Source organism: Perca flavescens, chromosome 6, assembly GCF_004354835.1.
Source record: "Perca flavescens isolate YP-PL-M2 chromosome 6, PFLA_1.0, whole genome shotgun sequence".
NCBI lineage: Eukaryota > Metazoa > Chordata > Actinopteri > Perciformes > Percidae > Perca > Perca flavescens.
In genome coordinates, this window is record NC_041336.1 from 22,572,798 (window position 1) to 22,593,235 (window position 20,438).

At 40.5% G+C, this 20,438-nt stretch overlaps 1 protein-coding gene across 4 annotated transcripts; it reads left to right on the forward strand.

Moving 5' to 3' along the window:
- The first annotated feature begins 3,745 nt into the window (after positions 1-3,745).
- Positions 3,746-13,298, forward strand: spaca6 (sperm acrosome associated 6). 4 transcript variants are annotated; one of them, XM_028579561.1, is made up of 9 exons: positions 3,746-4,045; positions 5,398-5,443; positions 8,497-8,583; positions 8,798-8,869; positions 9,202-9,315; positions 9,810-9,913; positions 12,198-12,354; positions 12,851-13,034; positions 13,176-13,298. In XM_028579561.1, exons 3-9 carry the CDS (start codon positions 8,550-8,552, stop codon positions 13,282-13,284), a joined length of 774 nt encoding a protein of 257 aa, XP_028435362.1. In that variant the 5' UTR covers positions 3,746-4,045; positions 5,398-5,443; positions 8,497-8,549; the 3' UTR covers positions 13,285-13,298. The 4 variants fall into 4 exon arrangements, with proteins under 4 accessions (XP_028435362.1, XP_028435359.1, XP_028435358.1 ...); XM_028579558.1 differs by lacking the exons at positions 3,746-4,045; positions 5,398-5,443 and adding exons at positions 8,153-8,380; positions 9,131-9,154 and having other exon boundaries at positions 9,238-9,315; XM_028579557.1 differs by lacking the exons at positions 3,746-4,045; positions 5,398-5,443 and adding an exon at positions 8,153-8,380.
- The last annotated feature ends 7,140 nt before the right edge of the window (positions 13,299-20,438 follow it).

The following is a 20,438-nucleotide window of genomic DNA, read 5'->3' on the forward strand; positions in this document are numbered from 1 at the left end:
GTCTCAATCTCAAAACTCGCTAAATGATTTAATGAGGACGTTAACAATTTGATTATATTGCTCACACAGCAAAGAACACGAGGTAATCGGCTGACGGGTAGACAGGAGCCAGACAGGTGTGTACGTAGAGTATGTTCACAGACACATTCGTCCTGCTGGTGAAGATCTTGTGGAGAGCAGCTCTACAGTCTGTGCTTTGCAGTGTGAGGTAGTTGGTTGTATGGTTTTGCATAATAAACAGCACGGAGATAACTGTACAACCTTCTAGCTTTCCCTGCGGAGTCACTCCTTGCCACGTCTAATGTACCACCAGCAGAGAGGTAAGTATGTTGTTACTCCGCCAGAGGATCTCCTACTGGTTAATGACACGACTCGTCCTTTTCCACTGCGACAACGTCTATCCTCTCTTTGGGCAAAGTCCTCATGAAGTCCTTCTAACTTACCCATAAGCTTGTCTGTCATTTTGTGTGCAATATTTGTAGCAAGTGGATGTGTTTGTCAGGAAGACCACCTGCTGCATGACAGGCAATCAGTAGTTCCTACTGCAGCAAAAAGAGAGGACGCTGGACGCTGGACCATTTCTTTTTATCCAAGATCCTACTTTGAGGTCAGATTAGGGACTGTACGGAAACTATTAGTGTGGGGAGGGGGGCATCATTTCATTTTTCATTTTTCTTTGGACCCTTCCTTTTTCTGGGAATAACTGCAATTATTATTTTTTTTTAATCTCTTGACACTCCCATTTTTCGAGAAAAGGGATGCTAAAAAGAAATATGCACCAAATTACTGCACCCTGTCTGTGCTTGGCAGTAATTGGTGAGCTCCATGTGCAGTATTACTGTATGTTACAACAGGTAGAGGAGCCTGATTATGTACTTTTACACACATGCTACTACTACTGTACTTCCATGTTACTACTTTGTGCAGTCCTCTTCATCCACGCCAGCACACATCATATCACAAACATTTTTCCAGTTTCACTACCCCCCAACCCCCCCTCCTCCCTTTCCCTCAGTTTGTCAGACTGGTGGTTGAGACAGCAGCCATCTGCAGTGCGTTATAGCCAGCTCTCCTCCCCTTATGGAAGGGGGGGGGGCATATATTAGAAATGCGCTGATTCTGCACTGTCAATCGAAGCGTTCTTTATCATCCACCCCACAATGCTGCTCTCCTGCCAAAAGAGACGGCTGACAGTTGTAAGGTGTGTGGGGCATGGACAATGTATATGGGAGGAATCTGCCCTGCCTCATCCTCTCCCTGTCTTTCCCTCTGATATATCAATGTGGTAAAGATTGTTTATACCAGTGACCGGTTATACTTGGCTAATTTTCCAGCGTGGCAGATGCTGCACACTGTGCATATGTGTCAGCAGATTGTTATACGAGCACGTGTACATATGCTGCACTACGCTTTACCCTTTCTTGCCTTTGTGCACATACATTTCTATATAAAACAGGTGTGATGAGTGTGCTGCCAAAAACGATGCCGTCTCCCATCTCTCGGGATTATAACGGAGAACTAGAGCATCCTAAAACAGACAAGGCAGACACCATCCCAGACTGATGATGTCATCCCTGTGAAGCACTCCCAGTGCTTTGTCTCTCAGTGGCACTGCAGAGTGCAGGCACACATACACATATACACACCTGTCTGTGACATTCGGTGCATTTGTCACTAAGGTTCGGACACTGTTCATGCCAGAGAAAGCTGCTTTTTCTTGGGTTTTTAAGTCAAATTGGCATCCAGATAGCCACTGTCTCAGAAAGCCGTGCTTTAATGTAGTATTCTGGCAATAGGACAGACAGAGGAGAGAGGCTCCTGCACTCTATAATCTAGTCACCATCAGAATCTAAGTTTTGTAAATGTACATGAATCTGTCTTGATGACATTAAAGCAGGATCAGATAGGATATATTTGCTGCGCAAGCACATATTGCTCAGAAGCTTACATTGAGTGCAAAGGGGACAGTGCAGACCATGTATCACAGCAGATACTGTTAACACATTCAGCATGTTGTTTCTATGTAAATTTAGGTGGCATGGCATTACAGTATGATTGCGGCTACGGAGGAGGATGTGTCCTGTAGTGCATTGGAGCTATGAATAGGACAGTTAGAATGGGATCAAAGCAGAAAATAAATTCAGCTGTACTGTGTCAAGCACCTGCTGCTATTTTGACAGACTAGTCTATAGGCAATGTGGGTACATCATGAATATTCATGAGGTATTATGAATGCATAGTGTACTGTTTTTATTCTAACCTACATTTCTAAAAGGTTGGATGCTCGTCTTGCATATTTATGATACAGAAGCTTCATCTGAAAACCTTTTGAAAGAAGGTGAAGACGAGTAGGTCCCAATCGATTCCCATTATATGTAGTTTGTCAGTTTTTGCTTTTCAGTAAGAGCTTTTAAAATTCTCACTAAATGCCACTAGAGATCAATGTGCTTACTTGTCACTATTTTTCTCAATTCTATACCTTCAGTTTTGTTAGCGAGGGTTTTGACTAGCGACCCATCAGAAAAGTGTTTTTCAGAGGCCTCAGTCGATGCTCACTCCTTTAGGCCAAAAGCAATGTCTTTTCTTTGTCAGTTCACCCTCATTTGCTCTAAATGTGTGACACATTGGTGATATTCTCTGTTGTACAACACGGTCAGAACACTTTAGGGCCATTAATGATGCTTACACATCAAGTGTAGTGTTTATGCTCCATCTCGGTGAACAGACGGCCAATCAGTGGGTCTAAATTAGATTTACTTTCATATTTGAATTTCCCTCAGGGCCGTATGATTCTGTTATCCAACAAACACAACTGCAACTCTCTGTCCTCTCGGAGAGTAGCACACATATTAGAATCAAACTGCCTTGAGACGTGAACTGACTGAGCAACCAAACAGGCATATTAAATGTATAAAAAAATGATTGCCGGATTAAAAATATTACACAACATTAAATATGCAAAGCTGTTTCAATTTCTTTGTTTATGCATGCAACAAACAACAAAGCATGGATGTGCATGCAGGTTTTATGTCCTCAGTGTTTCATGGTGTTTAAAAAGCCTCCATTTGAATCAGTTTGGTTGTATTGAACACTGCACATTGTCCACCTCTGATGTTAAGCTGTATAATCTAGACTCATTCTGGAATTGGCAAAGCTTTCCGCGATGCGTTTAATGTCACTCCGGCTGCAATTTACTGTTGTGTTGGAGCAACATCATAAATGCTTTAATCAATTTGATGATGGTATGATTGCTGTACACATAGGAGGAGGCAGTAATGTCAGGCTCTCAGGTTCATGAGACTCCAGGGCTTTATATTTTCTCTCCATTCTCATGCTATTAGAGATTCTGACCCCTCCCCCTCCATCCCCACTTTCTGCTAGCCTCTCCACCACCCTACCTCCCTCCCCCCACGTCTCCCTTTCTCTCTCTCTCTCTCTCTCTCTCTCTCTCTCTCTCTCTCTCTCTCTCACACACACACACACACACACACACACACACACACACACACACACACACACACACACACACACACACACACACACACACACACACACACACACACTGTCTGTTCCTCTCTTTTGTAGACACACATGCAAACACATGCATGCACTCACAGCATTCTTATTCACTCTCTCTTTCCATCTCTCACACGTTCACAGACACATACACGTAGCTCAAAGACTAGAGTGTGTGTTGGGGGGGAGGGGGGGTTACTGGGCTAGTAGAGACGTGAGGCTTGAAAAACGTGAGAGGAAAAAGGGGGAGATGGAAGGATGACGACTAGAGAGTGTAAAAGAGGGAGAGAGGAAGGAAGAGAGAAGACTTTGAGGTACAGTGAAAGCAAAGAGAGACAACTAGAGACCATGAATGCAACACGGAGGTTAAATGACTGTTAGTGTTAGTGTGTCGTCTGTTGGATAGCATGTGCACCGGGAGGTTTGATGTATAAACGTGCATGTGAAGCAAGCTTTTTTACTCTCTCCTTTATTTTCTTCTTGTTTGCAGCTCTGTTCATTTGTGACGGCAGCCCTGCGGAGACAAAAGGTGAGCAGCTGTATAGATGTTGGTGTTAGTCAGGCAGGTACAGTAGGTAGAGAACAGAATAATAGAATCAATACTATTGTCTGTAATGTACCTGCCGCTGGGCTCTCTGTCTGGCCGAGGCATAGACCATCAGAGAGAGACAGAGAAAACACAGACTCACTGACTGGGAAAGAAAAGAAGAGAATGTAAGGTGATTTTTCTTTTTTACAAAAAAAAAAAATATATATATATTTTTTTAATTGCAAGTTATTTTTTTTATGTAGAACTAACATGGAATTTTATCTAAAACTTTTTCATCACTAATTCTTTACATCCTTTTCATTGACAGTAATAGACATGTTTTGCTGTGTTTGCATGCATGTGTGCACTCTTCTAACAGTATTTGTAGTATGAATGTGATATTCTGTCCTTGTTTGCATATGCTGAAAAGCCTTTCAATTAGTGTCCAGGCTGCATAGTGTGGACAGGTCATGTCTACGTTTCATGTTTGATTCGCACATTGTTTTAATTCTCATTTTTACTTAACACCTAATTTGTAAATCTCAGTCTGAATTTTTCCTCATTGTAATGACTATTTTCTACATCTGGCAGGTATATGAGTGAAATTAGCAGCTGTCAAGGAATTTAAATGTTATGACTGTACAAAGTGCATTTACACCTGCTGCAATTATCATGAATGTGTTCAACACAAATTTCCATTTCTGTTGTGCTATGTGATTCGACATGATTAATTAACAGTTTTGTTTTATTGATACCGACATACTGTGTTTTAAACAAACCTAAAAAGCAACCAGACAAACCACCGCAGACAAATCCATAATTCATTTCTAGTTGAAGTTATGACAAATGTGTGCTATTCCCTCTGGTCTGAGCCGGCTGCCATGTCTGTCACATGCTACATTAACTGAGACGATCTGAAAAACCCACCTCTTATTCCAGAAATCTTTGAGGCCTGTAGCTCATGAAGTCAACCTGTACTGTATGTAATACATAATGTGCATCAGTGCAATTCAATTTGATGCAGGACATGACGCAGGCACCTTGCACCTTTTATTCACATTCACAGATAGGTATTTTACGTGACTGAAAACACAACATTTTATGAGTCATAAAATGTACAAATTTCCCTTTACACAACATATGAACATATTCAGTCTTCCCCAGTCAGCATGTGTCATTCTGTCTGTCTACCAGTGGGTGGCATTGGCTTCTACTATTTCTACGCAATTAATTTTCTTTGTTTTATCACTACAATATAAAGAAGGTTTCACATTGATATGTTTGGGTTTATAAAAAAAACTACGGTTGGATATTGTTGTCTAATTGTTAGTGTAATTTTTCTTCATTTACAGGTGGATTTATGTCTTACATGCCATCCCTCTCATTTCATCTTAAATGGTAAGTCAGAAGACAGATCCTGTCTTGCTCTTAATATTGGACTAATAAAACATAGTGTGACATATTAAGTCCAGCATTTGGACTGTTTATCCCTGTTAATTCGTCAAGACTGTAACTCCATGTAAATTGTCTTTACAGGGCGTTGTGAAGAATTAAACCTCAGCAAGAACTAAAGATAAATATCCCTCTTTATGACACAAGTTATGTTTTAGGCAAAGATTCTGCTATTTGTGTGTTATACATAGATTAAAGGGCAATTATTACGAACTAAAATATCCTTTTCTTTAACATTGTTATGTTCTCGACTATAATTCCACTACTAACGTTTTTTTTCTCTATCTATTAAGTTGACTTTTTTTAAGTCCTCTCACCTCACTGAGTTCAGCAAAGCTATTAGAAAGTGTAATTTGTCAGTGATAGCTTGATAAATCATGTTCAAAACGCCTGACATTTCAACAGTTGAAAATTCTCCTAACTGAATTGTCTCCACAATGTGTTCAACTGCTGCAATGCTGAGATAATTGGTGAGAAAAATGTTACTTTGTTGCTGCACTGCAAGGCAAAAGATTAGTGTGGATGAAACAAAGACAAATATGTCATGATTATGTTTTAATTGATCTGATCACTTTGCTTGTGATCTGCAGCAAACCAGGAGATGGGTGGGTGCCGCAGAATCCAAATGTCAGATGAGGTCATGTCTCTGTCTCGGTGTAGCGACTCTGCAGTTCTTTCTTTTTATACGTTTCATCTCCGCAATGCTTTTTTGTACTTTTTGTCCATATTTAAACCCTCCTTATGTGTTTTTAAATTTCTCAGTATGCCCCTCTGTCCCTGAGACCCTTAACCTGTGAGGTCAAAGCAGGTCACAGGTGAGGTCCTCGGGAACAGGGCTGCATTCAGTTTCAACGCCCTTCAAAAAATTAACATTTTGTATAAAAAAAATGAACCTTTTTCTCCTCGTAATGTTTCCTTTTGTTTTGTCACCATTCTCGCAAACCGTTTAAAACACAAGGAAACTCTCAGATGATACAATGTCTAGTTTTCTGTCTCCGGCTTTGTTTTTCTTCAGTATGTGGACTGTTTCAGTATTTGTTTACCTGTCGTGATCAAGAAGAAGACCCCTCCTCCTGCAGCAAAGACACTCTCAGGGGGCCAACCCTATTGGCTGGCTTTGTGTTATAGCCCTCAATGGGGGCCAATAGGAAGACAGCCGAGGGTTGTGACCCCGTCATTTGTCACCTTCAAAAATCTTATTTGTGCATCATGTGCATGTTTTGTACTTTGTGCTTTGTACTGGAAAAGTTGCTCAAGTTTTTACCTCTCTGTGTTAATAAAATATGGCAACAAAAAAAGCTCATTTTAATGTGTGAAGTTATTAAATAAATTCTGTCTGACACCCAAAAAAAACTCCACAGGGTGTTATATTTGTAATCTCACAGTTTTCCTTTTAATTTTCACCACTTATCCTATGCTAGACGGAGCCAAATGGCCCAGTTTTTACACAAAGCACCAGTTCTTAAAAAAATATATAATTGATCTTGTGAAGATTATTTCCTTAGAAATCCCTAGAAATTGTATAAAGATGTGAACGAGCAGATATGTTTTTATAAATGATAAGCAAAGTGTCTTGTTGCAGTACATGCTCCATACAAACAGACAATTAAGTGCACTCAAACACAGACGTGTATTTGGGATTTTCCACGTCCGACCAACTGAATAGCTATCTGACTTTGGCAGTCCTGGAGCAGACTCTTGCCTAATATTGATTGGCTTGTCTGTGTGGAGACAGATGAATGCATTAGTACCCAGCTCACCCTGCCACTGGAAATATATTAAGTTCATGTATTAGGCACCCTGTCTGGTTGCCATGGAGATGCACCGGGAGTGAGGGACCAGGGAGGAGAGGGGGTGGGGGGATGAAGAAGATGGGAGACAGGATGTGATGAGGCAGTCGACTTGATCTGTAGTCCTGTTCCCTCTTCCTCCTCCTCTGCCTCTGTCTGTCACTTATGTGTCCTCTCTGGCACCTACATTCCTTTTTGTTCCGCCTCGCTTCATTTCCTTTTTTATCTCACACTATTTCACCACTACATTTTAAAATTTTCTAAACTCTACAGAAATATGCACTTTCCTTGCCGAATATTCTATTGATATTCTTTTTGTTCATTTTTCATTTGGCTATCACTCGCCATTGCCACAACACCATTTAGACTTCTACTCTTTGTATATTTGTCTTGGGTTTTCTTGCCAACACGTTTTCCACTCTAACTCCCTCTTCATCTGCCCCTCTCCCCCCAACCGCCGCCTCCCTCCTTGGCTCACTCCATCTCAGTGCTCTGCAGTAAAACTGGTGCATTGAGGCAGCAGGAAATGGGGACCAGAGACAATAGAATGGAGGGAAGTACAGAGGGGAGTCTGTGATGTGATGCTCTTCTCTCAAACCCAAGCATGTTGAGGAAACATGGACCCTTTCAAAATCTTATTTTTAATTTCATGTGGGGTATGCACATACAATTTATATTCAAAGCTTTAATTTCTCATTCTTCTCTCTCTCTCTCTCTCTCTCTCTATATATATATATATATATATATATATATATATATATATATATATATATATATATATATATATACATTGGAATTTCCAGGTGTGGTCACTATGAGCCCAGGATTTGAATAAAAACATACAGAATCCTTTGTTTGAGTTTAAACTCGTGATGCAAAATGTGCACATCGGTTTTGTGCCTTGTGTGTGTTAGCTTGCTGTTTAGGACCTCTCTAAGCTGCTATCAGTGCTTTGTTGATATGCAAGACAGTCTTCGCCTGTGTTGGGGTCACATTTTGACTAAAACCAATGTTAGAAATGTGGACGCCTGCTTCAGGAAGCTAGACCGCATATTTAACAACAATGGAAGAGTAATTGAGGCTGGCAGAGTGGGTGCGAAACGATTTTTTTCTATAATGTTTTATCATTTTTCTTCAGGCAAACAAAAAAAATTACATATACAGTAGGAACGTTGGTTTATACTTGTGTGATATGTGTCCCTCTTCCAGGTAAAGGCTATGACAAACAACTGAAAGAACTTTTGGATGCAGAGATCCTGCCCATGGCGAAAGAGTTCGACAAAAAGCTGAATGATGGTATGAACACCTGCTCTGATAAACACACACAACTGCACAAGTAAATGAGTGTTTAGGGCATTAGAATTATTAAGCAAGGTCAGAAACGAAGGGGAGTTAGAAATGAGAGATTTCAAAATGATGCCCTAAAGCACACAATTCACCAGGATGTGTCGAGCCAAATATTTCTGTCTTCCTCCTCCTCCTCCTCCTCCTCCTCCTCTCCATCCATCAGAAACCGTCTATGAGAAAAGGTTGCAGACAGCCGCAGACAATTTCATCGCAGCTGCCTCCAAACTGCCTAGAGGTGAGACATGGTCTCTTCCCCTTTTCCTTCATCTTCTCATCTATAGTAAGGGCCATATTGGGTCATTACAGCTCCCTCTGATCTCTGTACTATATCTGTAATAAGCTAGTTACATTATTACAGCCTTTCAAATACTGTGGAGAATAAAGGAAGCAGTCAGGTTGAACTGACTCATAATTCTGGATGTTGGCACTGAATCTATTCATCTGATCAAAATATAATTTAATAATACAAGTTAACTACCTTATTTTGTTTTTACAGTTTCTGGATGCTTCCCTCCATGTGGTTAGTGTCTTTTTAAGTCTCTTCAATAACTTGATTTCTGTCATTAGAAACATATCGTGGAATTCCTTTCATGCACCCATCAGGTTTTCAGAGTGCAGGTGCAGTATACAACTGTATTACCTGCCAGTATGATTCCTGTGAATTTCCGCTCGACTGTCCAGGTGAGTAGTAATAATCCAACACAATGGATCAGTGATCAGAGGCCTTCTGTTGCATAACAATTTTCAAAGGTGCACTAATCCAGACTTGACACATCCTTACATAACTATATCCTTACCTTCATAAGCATCCACTCTTCATCCTTGAAATGCTCTTAGCAGAAAGTCAATTTAAGAAAAAAAAAACCAAGGCAAGGTTTTATTTCCACACATTATATCTTTTGCACAGAGCCCCCAAGGTACTCTTTAAGTCCTTGGCTTCTTTATGCAAGGTGACAGTTGACTCCCACACACGATGGTATTCCTATCAACCCTGTACAGCACAGCCCCTGTTTAGCATATCATCACTTTTACTCAGCTCCGCAGAGACTGGGCTTAAGTATTATCATTAAGGAGGGCTCAGACTTCAAGAGCTGCCCCCCTGTGAATGTTATCTGTGTGTGTGCACGTGTGTGTGTCTTACTGTGTGCACGTGGGTGGCTATACGTTTGTGTCAGTTAAAGAAATTAAAGCAATGGAGAACAGCAGGAGCCAAATGTGGTGTGAAGTGCCATTTCACTTACCAGACGATATGGAGGTGATCTGGAGGTTTGCAGAAGAGGTACGCTCGGCATACGGTGAACCATTCATTGTCACTGAAATACCTTTAAAGGAATAGTTCAACATTTTGAGAAAAACAAGTTTTGTCTTTCTTTCCGAGAGTTAGATGAGAAGATTGATGTTTGTCTGTTAAATATGTAGCTGGGTGGTATGAAGACAGTAGCATAAATTCTGGAAGCAAGAGGAAACCGCTAGCCTGGCTCTGTTTTGAGGTTAAATAAAGTGTTAACATGCTGGGGTTGTGACAATAGACTGTAAAGCTGGACGACATGTCTCCCCTTCCTTCCACCAGTTTTTTTAGTACTCGACGGTCTTGGTCTTAAGACTACTTTTTGAAGGTCTCGGTCTCGTCTCGGAATTGACCACATTTTTACTCGGTCTTGTCTCGGGTGAAGAGGGCTCTGGATTTTATTTCAAGACCACAATTTTAGGGATATCACTAAATTGCCTGTGTATCTATGATTTATGTATTGACATCATTACTGTGATTGGATGTAAAACTTCCTGCTTCAAATGATACCAATAACTTGACTCATTTCTAATTTTAAATGTGTTACTGTTAACCTCCGTTCCCCGCCCCCTTAGCCCGCACTCCCAAAGTAAATGTAGGTGACAGGAGAAGAAGCTCTGGCTGTCTGAGAGATGTCAGCCAAATCGTCGGTAATAACATTTGATTTATTTGCAAAACAGCATCTAAAAAGAAAACACACAGCAGTGTGTAAATTCTGCAATGTTACCCTTACCAACATAGCTGGGACCACCTAATGTTTTTATCTGCGTTAAGTAAGGAAGCATAAAGAAAGGTAAGTAAGTGACGCTAAGTAAGTGACGTAAGTAAAGGTAAGTAAGTGACGTAAGCTAGCTATCTTACGTTATTAATCTGCCTCTGTATCAAAACTCTCCAGAAATCTCTTCACCCCTCACCTAAAGGGATTTAGCGAATATTAGCTACACATATTAGCTAGTTGTGTATATACTATATGTTTCAGTTGTTTGGTCTGGTCTTGGCCTTGTCTCGGTCTCAACCCCTTAAAGTCTTGTTCTCGTCTCGGTCACGATACACTCTGGTCTTGGTAATGACTTGGTCTCGGTTTAGGTGGTCTTGACTACAACACTGCCTCCCACTGTGCAAAAGTGAAGCCAAAATATCCCGGATATGGGCGCTGCTTCTGGCGTCGCTGTCAATCTGACATTTGACCGGGTTCTTATAGCATCAAATAACTAATAAAAACCAAACTTATCAGAAAAATAAACACTTGAACAAACATCAACGTGATAACAACTACCTAAACTGACAGAAACCATCTATGGGAAAAATGTATTTGACATGTACTTTGACTTTTTAGATTGGCCCATTTCCCATCCACTAACATGGAGGTAGGGATTTATGACCTATTCTGCAGCGAACCACCACGGGACGATCAAGATGTTTTGGCTACACTTATACATTATATGCATCAACCCATGGTTGTGACTTATTGAGATGCAACTACAAAGCATGATGAGTGGATACAAAGCATTTATTGTGCTATATTGGTCATACATTGTAAAATAGCGCACTTAGTTAAAAATCTAGCTAGCCGTAATCTTTTATGTGAGTGCTGTGTCTGAGCCGATCGTAGCGAGCCATCTCTATGACCGACCTGTAAAAAAATTCTGTTCCTAGCCACACGATAAATGTAGCGGAGAAAGAGACGCAGGGCAGGCGTCTCTCATCCATCATTTGAACACAATACAACATGTGGTCGAGGGGTAGCTTAGGGAGCAAGTTACAACACCATTCGGCCTGGTTTTAAGTGAAGTATGTTTGGGACCATTTCTTGGCCAGTTCAGTGACTTGCTGCAATCTTTTTGTCACTGGGAGGTTGCAAAGACCCCCTAACCCAGGAACTCACTGCACCAGGGCAAGACATATTCCAGCACATAACTCCTTGTAAGAAATTGTAATTTTACACTTCAGGGTTTTTGGGCGATTTAAAAATAAGATATACCGTGTTAATTAGTGAGCTTTAGAGGTGCTGGTAGGTGGATTTTGTTACCTTTAGAAAAGTCACACTGTCCTAAGCTAAGCTAACTGGCTGCTGGATGTAACCTCATATTTAATGTATAGATAATGACAGTGGTATCAATCTTCTTATCCAACGTTCGGCAAGAAAGTGAATAATTGGATTTAATTTCTTTAACACTAATTTGTTAGTCATATTAAATCTGTCTTTTGCATCTGTGCAGATTAGCATAAATAAATCCTGCCTCTACAGCATTTCTACAAATGTGTCCCTGAACAGGTGGAAACCCAGCAGGTGGATCAGTTTAAAGAAGTGACTGCGGGGGTGGACAGGCTCTATTCCATCCCTTCAACTAGCTTGCATCATCAGGGCACCTACCAGTGTGAGATCTACTCAGGCCAACGCTCCATTGTCAGGCTATACTACTATCTCACAGGTAACAAGAACACTACCTCTAGGAGAAAAAATGGGAAATTGTGATTGAAACCAGAAGACGAAACAACACCTTCACACTAAAGGATAGAATATGCTTAGAAGATACAGATGCAGTATTTTATTTGCTGGAGTAAATATTCTAAATAGTTCGGCTTCATCATTCGTGTTTGAAGGATTGTGGAAAGCTCTAAGTAAATTTCCTACATATATTTTTATAATGTAAAATTTATTTTTGTTTGTATTATTAGATGGAATGCCTTGTGTTAAAAATGATACAACAGATGAATATTTACTTAAAATATTGGGAATAACTTTGGAGGAAAAGGGGCAGTCCAAGTATAAACAAATGGAAAGAGCAAATTAAAAGCACAGAATAAGATTCACTCATTACACATTTTAATTTGTACTCTCTTTTTCTTCACCATTATTTTTTGCCTTTTGTCTTTTGTGAGTTGAAATTCTCCCATGTATTCTTTCTATCCATCTCTCTCTCTAAGTGACCCCCCAGGTTGTGGCAGGCCACACAGAGCTGCAGGAGATATTCGACCTGTCTCTGCTCCCAGGAGGGCGGTTACTCCCTGCGTCTGGTGGGCCCCCCTACCCCCACCTCCTCCTCCCCTCGCCACTGCTTCTCACCGCCTGTTTAACTGCTTTGCTTCTGCTGCTGTTCCTATCCCTGGGGTAAAACAAACCTATTGTTTGTACAATGTGAGACGTAAACATCAAAGAAACTTATAAATGCACATCTTTCCTGTGAAGTCGAGATACACACACGGCTAAGGCATATTAGTTGATATCCCCCTTTTTCTTTATCTATTGCAGAGCTTTTTATTGGTCATCAAAACCAGAGAAAACAAGTCAAGCTGAACAAGAAGATGGAGATGTAGATCTGGGATTTTTGAAAGGTGGGAAGATACATGTCGTGCAATAAAGGCATTTCATCAATCCTCTGGTCTTCTACAGAGCGTTACGTCATAGCTTACAGAAAGCCTGTGTGTGACTCCTTCCACCACTAGAGGGCAGGATACACAGCTCTATCAGCGGTGCCCAGTCTGCAGCACATCTACAGTGATGTTGAATTACTAACTAGATTTACTCAATTACTTTGCTTACTGTAAGTCTACCATTTTAAAGTACTTTAATATTGTCCTTTTTACTCCTCTACATTTATTTTACAGCTATACTTACTTTTCATATTAAGATTTGAAAAGCAAAACATTAAAATGTGCTTATAAAATATTTGTGATTAAACGAATATGTAATGTAATCAATAGTTAAAATTGTCTCCACTTGAACCAGCTACAACACAATATGCTGCATTAAATGCTTTTAAGTCATAGGAAGTAATAATATAATATAATAATCTAAATGAATCTAAAAATTTAAAAGCATGATGAATAATTTCACTTTTGATATGTTATGCACATTTTACCCATACCACTTAAAAAAGGATCTAAATATCTTCCACCAAGTGTGTCAAAATCAAAATCAAAAAAATAAGATTCAGTGCAATGCTGTGTTCAGTTTTGCTATAGATGGAAAACATGTTGTCCGAATACCATCAAATATAAAATTTCCCACAAAACAAACAGAACTTTCAGTTTTAACAGCCTAACACAAGTTAACATGGTATGTTCCTACCTTACTTTTGTTTATCAATACCAACACGGAAGGTGTGTCAGTTCTTGTTTATGGATATCCGCAGATGCCCAGAAAGGAATTTTTAGAGTGAACTGATCTAGTGGGGCAATAACACTGATGATGACGGGGTCATATTAATGTTATAGGGCTCTCTTGTATGGGCGAATAGGACAGGCAGCAGACCTGTGATGAAATGGGAGGATGAAGTAAAACTGACTAGGTCCAGTATAAACATTGTGGCCTTTAAAAGGCTGGGAAAGATCTGGACAAAAGGTGCTGGGTGATGGACACAGTGACATCCAGACCGTTGTGCTGATTAGGTTGTAAAACCTACATATAATACTAAACTATAATACATAAACAACACCAAACTTAAAACTGAATTTGTTCTACTGCCATGTGTGAAAGGATACAGCTGGCTGAAACAGCCGAGCCTTCAGGTGACCACAAGGGGGCAGCAACTCACACTCTACATCTCATGCCAGAAAGCACAAAAAGAAGACATCCAATTAACCCTCCTGTTATCCTCAAATTTACTAACATGTTATCCTTGGGGTCAATTTGACCCCAGGATTTGAAACCTCCAGAAAATGTTGGTAATTAAAAATCTTTTACTGAATTTTTATGTTGATAGCCTAAACTGGCAACTGGAAAATGTTGACAGCCCCACCCACCCACCCACCCACACCCACACACACACACACACACACATCCAGAATACCGATTACGTGACTATTGAAACATATGAAAATCATTACAAAATCTCCCTGATTCAACTTAAATTGAAAAGAAACCCCCACGAAATGCAACCGAACATTCATCCAAAGTCACGTGGGGGCCTGGATTGTAGAGAAAGGGTAATCGCTGCACCCACTTGTCCCATACATCCCGTATTGCTGCCAATTTGTCATGCTCCCGTCGGCCCTATCTCGTTTCTCTGTCATCAAAGCGGATGACATGGGAGAAAACACTGAATGTTTTCAAAGGCATGTGGCTGGAAATATTGCCCTTCCACTGTCCACATTCCCATGGAGGTCTGTCACATCCACATCAGAAAACCTTTTCTTGCAGGCCATTTTCAAATGAAAGTGAGTGTACAGAGAGAGCACATTGAGCACCAAGAGAAATGGTTTAGAAGGCCGCGGTGCCTGTGTGTGAGCTTTTAGATGTTTGCCCCTCCCCTGTGTATCATGTGATCCCATCCCAACCATCCCTGCGAGAACCATATTTTCCCTCCCTCAATGCGGAAACAATATTTTCCCTCCCCCACAGAGGATGGGTGCGGGGGTGCGTGTGTGGGGTGGGGGAAGGGGAATTGAAGATGGTGAAATTGACCGTTCGCATAACCCCGCCCTCGAACGGTCCTCGTCCAATCCTAGCTCAGCAACTGTAACTAAGGAGAAGGACCCCGTCAAACATTGCGATTTCAGCAAGATGGTGAAATGATGCGCCTATGGCACCTGCAAGTCTGACACCAGGTACCCCAAAAGTTTAGAGGGAGGGGTCGTTTTTTTCGTCTTTCCAAAGCCCAAGACCCAAGCGGAAAGATGCCGACAATGGATTAAGCAGTGTGGGAGACCTCACTCACAGCTAAATGCCTCGAAGATTAATAAGCATAGCTACATATGTCTGCTCCAAGGTAAGTAAAGCTAGCGAGCTAACTTATATCAATTTTCAATAAGTAGTTTAAGTAGCTAAGTACATAACAGTTACAACCTGTAAAACTGGATTTAAGTTAACAGTTGTGGTACTATATGGCATTATTATCGAAAGTAGTAAAGTTAGAACATTAGATACTTTATTATTCCGTAGGAAATTCAGGCAGCCTGATAGCTGTTAGCCTGTCAAGCACATGTTGCTATCGATACAGATAATTTAGCAAGAGGTTGATGGTCATTGAACATATCCCTCCAATGCATATTGCAGCCCTTTCTGTCGTGCCCTGGAGGATATGTCTGCTGCATTACTCCAAAACTAATCACTCATAACAATAGGTATGGAGCTCAACCCAGCCATGGCAATGTGTCTGGTTCTCAATTGTTTGACGGGCGTAGTAACAATAACTAGGGGGCGTGGCTTTTGCGAACGGTCAATTGCAACAACCTGCATGTGAAAGTAACCTCAAAACAATCTCAGCAAATTTGTGTAAAATGTTCATATTTTCTATGTTTTATACAGCTAAAACAGCCTGGGGTCAAATTGACCCCAAGGAACACCGATGCGTACAAAATGCATACAGGACATTGAAAATATATCATCATGTTAATTATATGTTTACCCAGTTGACCCCATTAAATTAGGAAAAGTAATTCAATATAAAGCAAAAAAAAATTATGTCAAGCACTTTTTTAGAGATGTTAAACATTGAATGGGGTCAAATTGACCCCAAGGATAACAGGAGGGTTTTAGTCTGAATTTGCTTTGAACTTTATAGTTACATTTACATTGCCTCACATTGGGGCTGTGGTCAGGGGGAATATTTAGTTGCTAAGACTAAAGATAACATCTCCCAAAACAAATCTGAATGATCATATGTGAGAATGGGGAAGTTCTTTTATTGCAAAACTAAGAATGTGACACTAGTCATACTGCATATTTGCGAGTTTTTCCTAAAGTGACCCAAAATAAAGCAACAAAAGAAAGGTGATTACATAAATAAATAAATAATACACATAATACACAATATTTCCCTTTTCCTTCCATCAATTGAAAAAATAAATAAATTTTAATCTTATAGTACTCTCATAAATCATTTTAGTTGCAAGTTTCACAATACTTTCCATTTTTATTGTTACTTATGAGGACCTGCATTGACATGGATTTATATTATATTATTATTATTATGGATATATCCTACCACCCTCCTAGCTACCACTGGCTGGCAAACAAACTCACTATAGCTGCTATGAATGTGGAGAGCTGCATAGCACGACGAAATAAATCTTAAAAATAAAAAAGCCGTCTTCATCAACAACATTTGGACGTACCAGACAGTTAGCACTAAATGCTGTTAGAAATAATGGCAACACTTTCTGACACGTGTTAATATTTACTATATAGCTCCTCACTCTATACTAAAGTTACACTAGTGAGGCAGACTGGATTATCTCACTAACAGAGATATGCCTTAGCCGTGTGTATCTCGACTTCACAGGAAAGATGAGCATTTATAATCTAAGATGATGTCATAAGGATTATCTGAGTTTGAGCTTGGAACTTGAAAGAAGGCGGTATTTACCAGGCAAGGAAGGTCTAATGAAGAGATGAGTTACATAACAGGAAACGTAGGAGTCTGTGTATTGAAGCTTGAGGATGATCTGGACCTCTGCCTCTTTGATTTTGACCATTCTTTTTTAATCTGTCACTTGCGAGTCCTTTTGGAACTGCGACATTTAATGACCAGGGTTAACTCAATGTGGTATTTCTTTCTGTTTTTGATTACCTTTACCTCATCAGCCTGTTAGTGGTGGAGATTCAGGTCCTCATGTAGGCCTATGTACATTTGCAAACGTAGCTTTATCAGCGCCATGGCCAACCCGCAGAAAGCGCACACTGTGGTACTTCAAACCTGCAGTTCATCTAGTAGCCTAATCAGCGCCTTTCTCTGCCCACTATACCGTAAATTGCGTTGTAGCAATTACTTGTGCTATGATACGGCTGAGTGCAGACTGCGATATTCCCACTGCTGATGCTATGACTGTTTGAAATTATCCGGATGCCAATATTTGTAATGTAGCGCTGAGTTTAACTGCTGTAATGGAATGTGAATGCATAGTCGGAGATTCTATGTCATCTTTGATTTCTTCCAGTAACTCAGTAACTGTAATATTGCATGGCTGCTTAATCTGTTACGCTTAATGATTTTGTGTTCAATCAACTGAAAAAGTGTGATCCTTGTGGCAAAAATCCTTTCAGCTCGTCTCCTTGACCTATGTCTTCATCTTGCTTGGATTACTGCTGCCATTTCACCTGGAGGCATATGCGAGGAAACCCGCTTGCCGCTGATTTACACCTGCTTTTAATAGCCAGGACACACAAACCAGACGGCCGATCGTCAACAGAAAAGCCAGTCGAAATGATCAGTCTCCCCGTGTTGGTCCAAAAAGTGTGCCACAGAAAACACCAAAGAGACAAGATGTAATACGCCTCTATAGCAGCAGGTGGCGCTAATCTGTATTGTTGCCCAAAAAATGAAAACCGGCAGCTGATTGGACGAACGCATCACATGGGTTAGTTTTTTCCGGAAATTCAAAGCCAGACTGTCATGGTGGCCGTTCAGAATACGATCTCATATTGTACTAAAATAGCTCACTGAAACGTGTTTCTGAAAACATTTTAAGTGAGAAATAGGCCATGCAGTTCCTGAATCTGTCTTCATTTCAGCTCAACAAAGGTCAGTTTAAAAGATTTTCGTCAGATTTTGAGAGACTCATTACGCTCGTCATTTCCGGGTGAGTCCCGACTGCCCTGCTGCCGACTAAACATGTCAGGTCGGCCAAAATGAACGCCGACAGCCCCCCAGACTGACGACGGCACGGGACACACCGAACACACTCGAGTCACTGACCTCGCCAGCCTGTCCAACGGACGATTTTCTGCCTGGTATGTCCAAAGCTTAAGAGGCGGACAAATTCACCGCAAAATAGAGGCGCGCTGTCACGGACGTTTTTTTGGACATACCGCGGAATACATAATTAGGCGCACTTTACACTTCTCCTCCCATGTCTTTATGGGAAACTCCCACTTTCCCCTTGATCCTCCCGTGAATGCATACGCATGACACGGAAAAGCGCAATTTGCCATTTTCAGTTCCCGCGACAGGCAGTCTGTGCTTTTACCTCAGTGCTGCATGTTCTTGTTCTCATCTTGTTACTGGGAGTACTGCCATATGTTTTTAAGTAAACACTGCACTTTTCGTGACTGAAAACAAAAGCTATTGGAAGATAAAACTTAATATGGGCTCAAAAAAAACACATAAACTGGGTGCTTATTCTTCACCCATAATTACAGCCTCACATAGATAACGTGCAGAGAGAACATGTACTGATAAAACCAAGTCGTGCTAATCTCACTTGTTATCAGGTCAAAATTATCAAATGGTTCAGTACACATTTGTGCAGTACAGATAGATCTTATATCACATTCCAGATGCTGAATTATAATAATACTCTTTATTTACATAGCACCTTTACAAGGTGCTTTACAGGGTAAAAACAACGAACAGAATCATGAAAGGGTTAATCATAAAAACAATAACAACAATGGTACCATCAATAAAACAATAATGAAAACAAAGCAATAAGACATTAAACATAGTGATACAACATAACAATGCAAATTAAATCAAATAGTGTGGGAAGGTAAGACAGGATGATCACAGGAAGGCTACACTATAAGGTGTTTTATTAGGAGTCTTAATGAAGAGATTGACTTAGTCATCATAATCGCCTTTACAAGGAAGTCTGAGGGTCGTTATTATAATGACGATGACTTATATTGCTCATCCTATAACTATGCTATTGGTACTTTCTAATTACATGCATTTGACCGGAAACATATTTGACCTGCATACCACCTGTCCTTAACCTTATCTTTGGAGCTGCAGAGTAGTTTCACTTTGAGGGAAGTAAATCCCCAAAGAGGGAAGTAAATCCCCAAAGAGGGAAGAAAGTGCATGTACACTTAGTCAATGTAGAAAACAATCATCTTATTGATAAATGCTCTTCTAAAAAGGGTTCTACTTCTTCCTTAATAGTTACAGAGTTGCTAAGAACCTCTTGTTTTGTTCTGATAGTTGCAGAGCAATAAACTGTAACTGTGGTGGGTGGTTCCAGGTACAAGAAGGAGCTAAGTCTGCTCTTGTGGGCAACACCCAACACCAGTATAATACTGTACCTGCCTTTTGCTCGAAACCACAGCACCCATTAAATACAAAAGGGACACATGACTGATAGAGCTAACACACAACATCAAAGATTTCCACTGCAAGAAATGAAAAAAAATGAAAAATTCATACCAAAACATCCCAGCCAGGGCCGTATCTGGGATTTTAGAAAAGGGTGAAGCTATTTGCACCCCTGGTACAATTAGCAGTGTATGCTATTCGTACCCCGGTGCACACAGCAATGTGTTCTATTAAAGGAACACGCCGACTTATTGGGAATTTAGAGTTTGACAAGTCGATACATACCCTTCTCATCTCTGCGTGCTGTAAGGCTGTCTGACGGCTCCAGCGGCATCAGCCCATCACAGAACATGCAGGTGAATGGTTCCAGTAATCCTACTGCTCCGAATAAGTGACAAAATAACGCCAACATGTTCCTATTTACATGTTGTGATTTGTAGAGTGACAGCGTGTACAAAAAACAACGTAACATGAGACACAGCCATCTTCTAACCGTAAACAAACCGGGAACTATATTCACAAACTTGTCCTTTTTCATG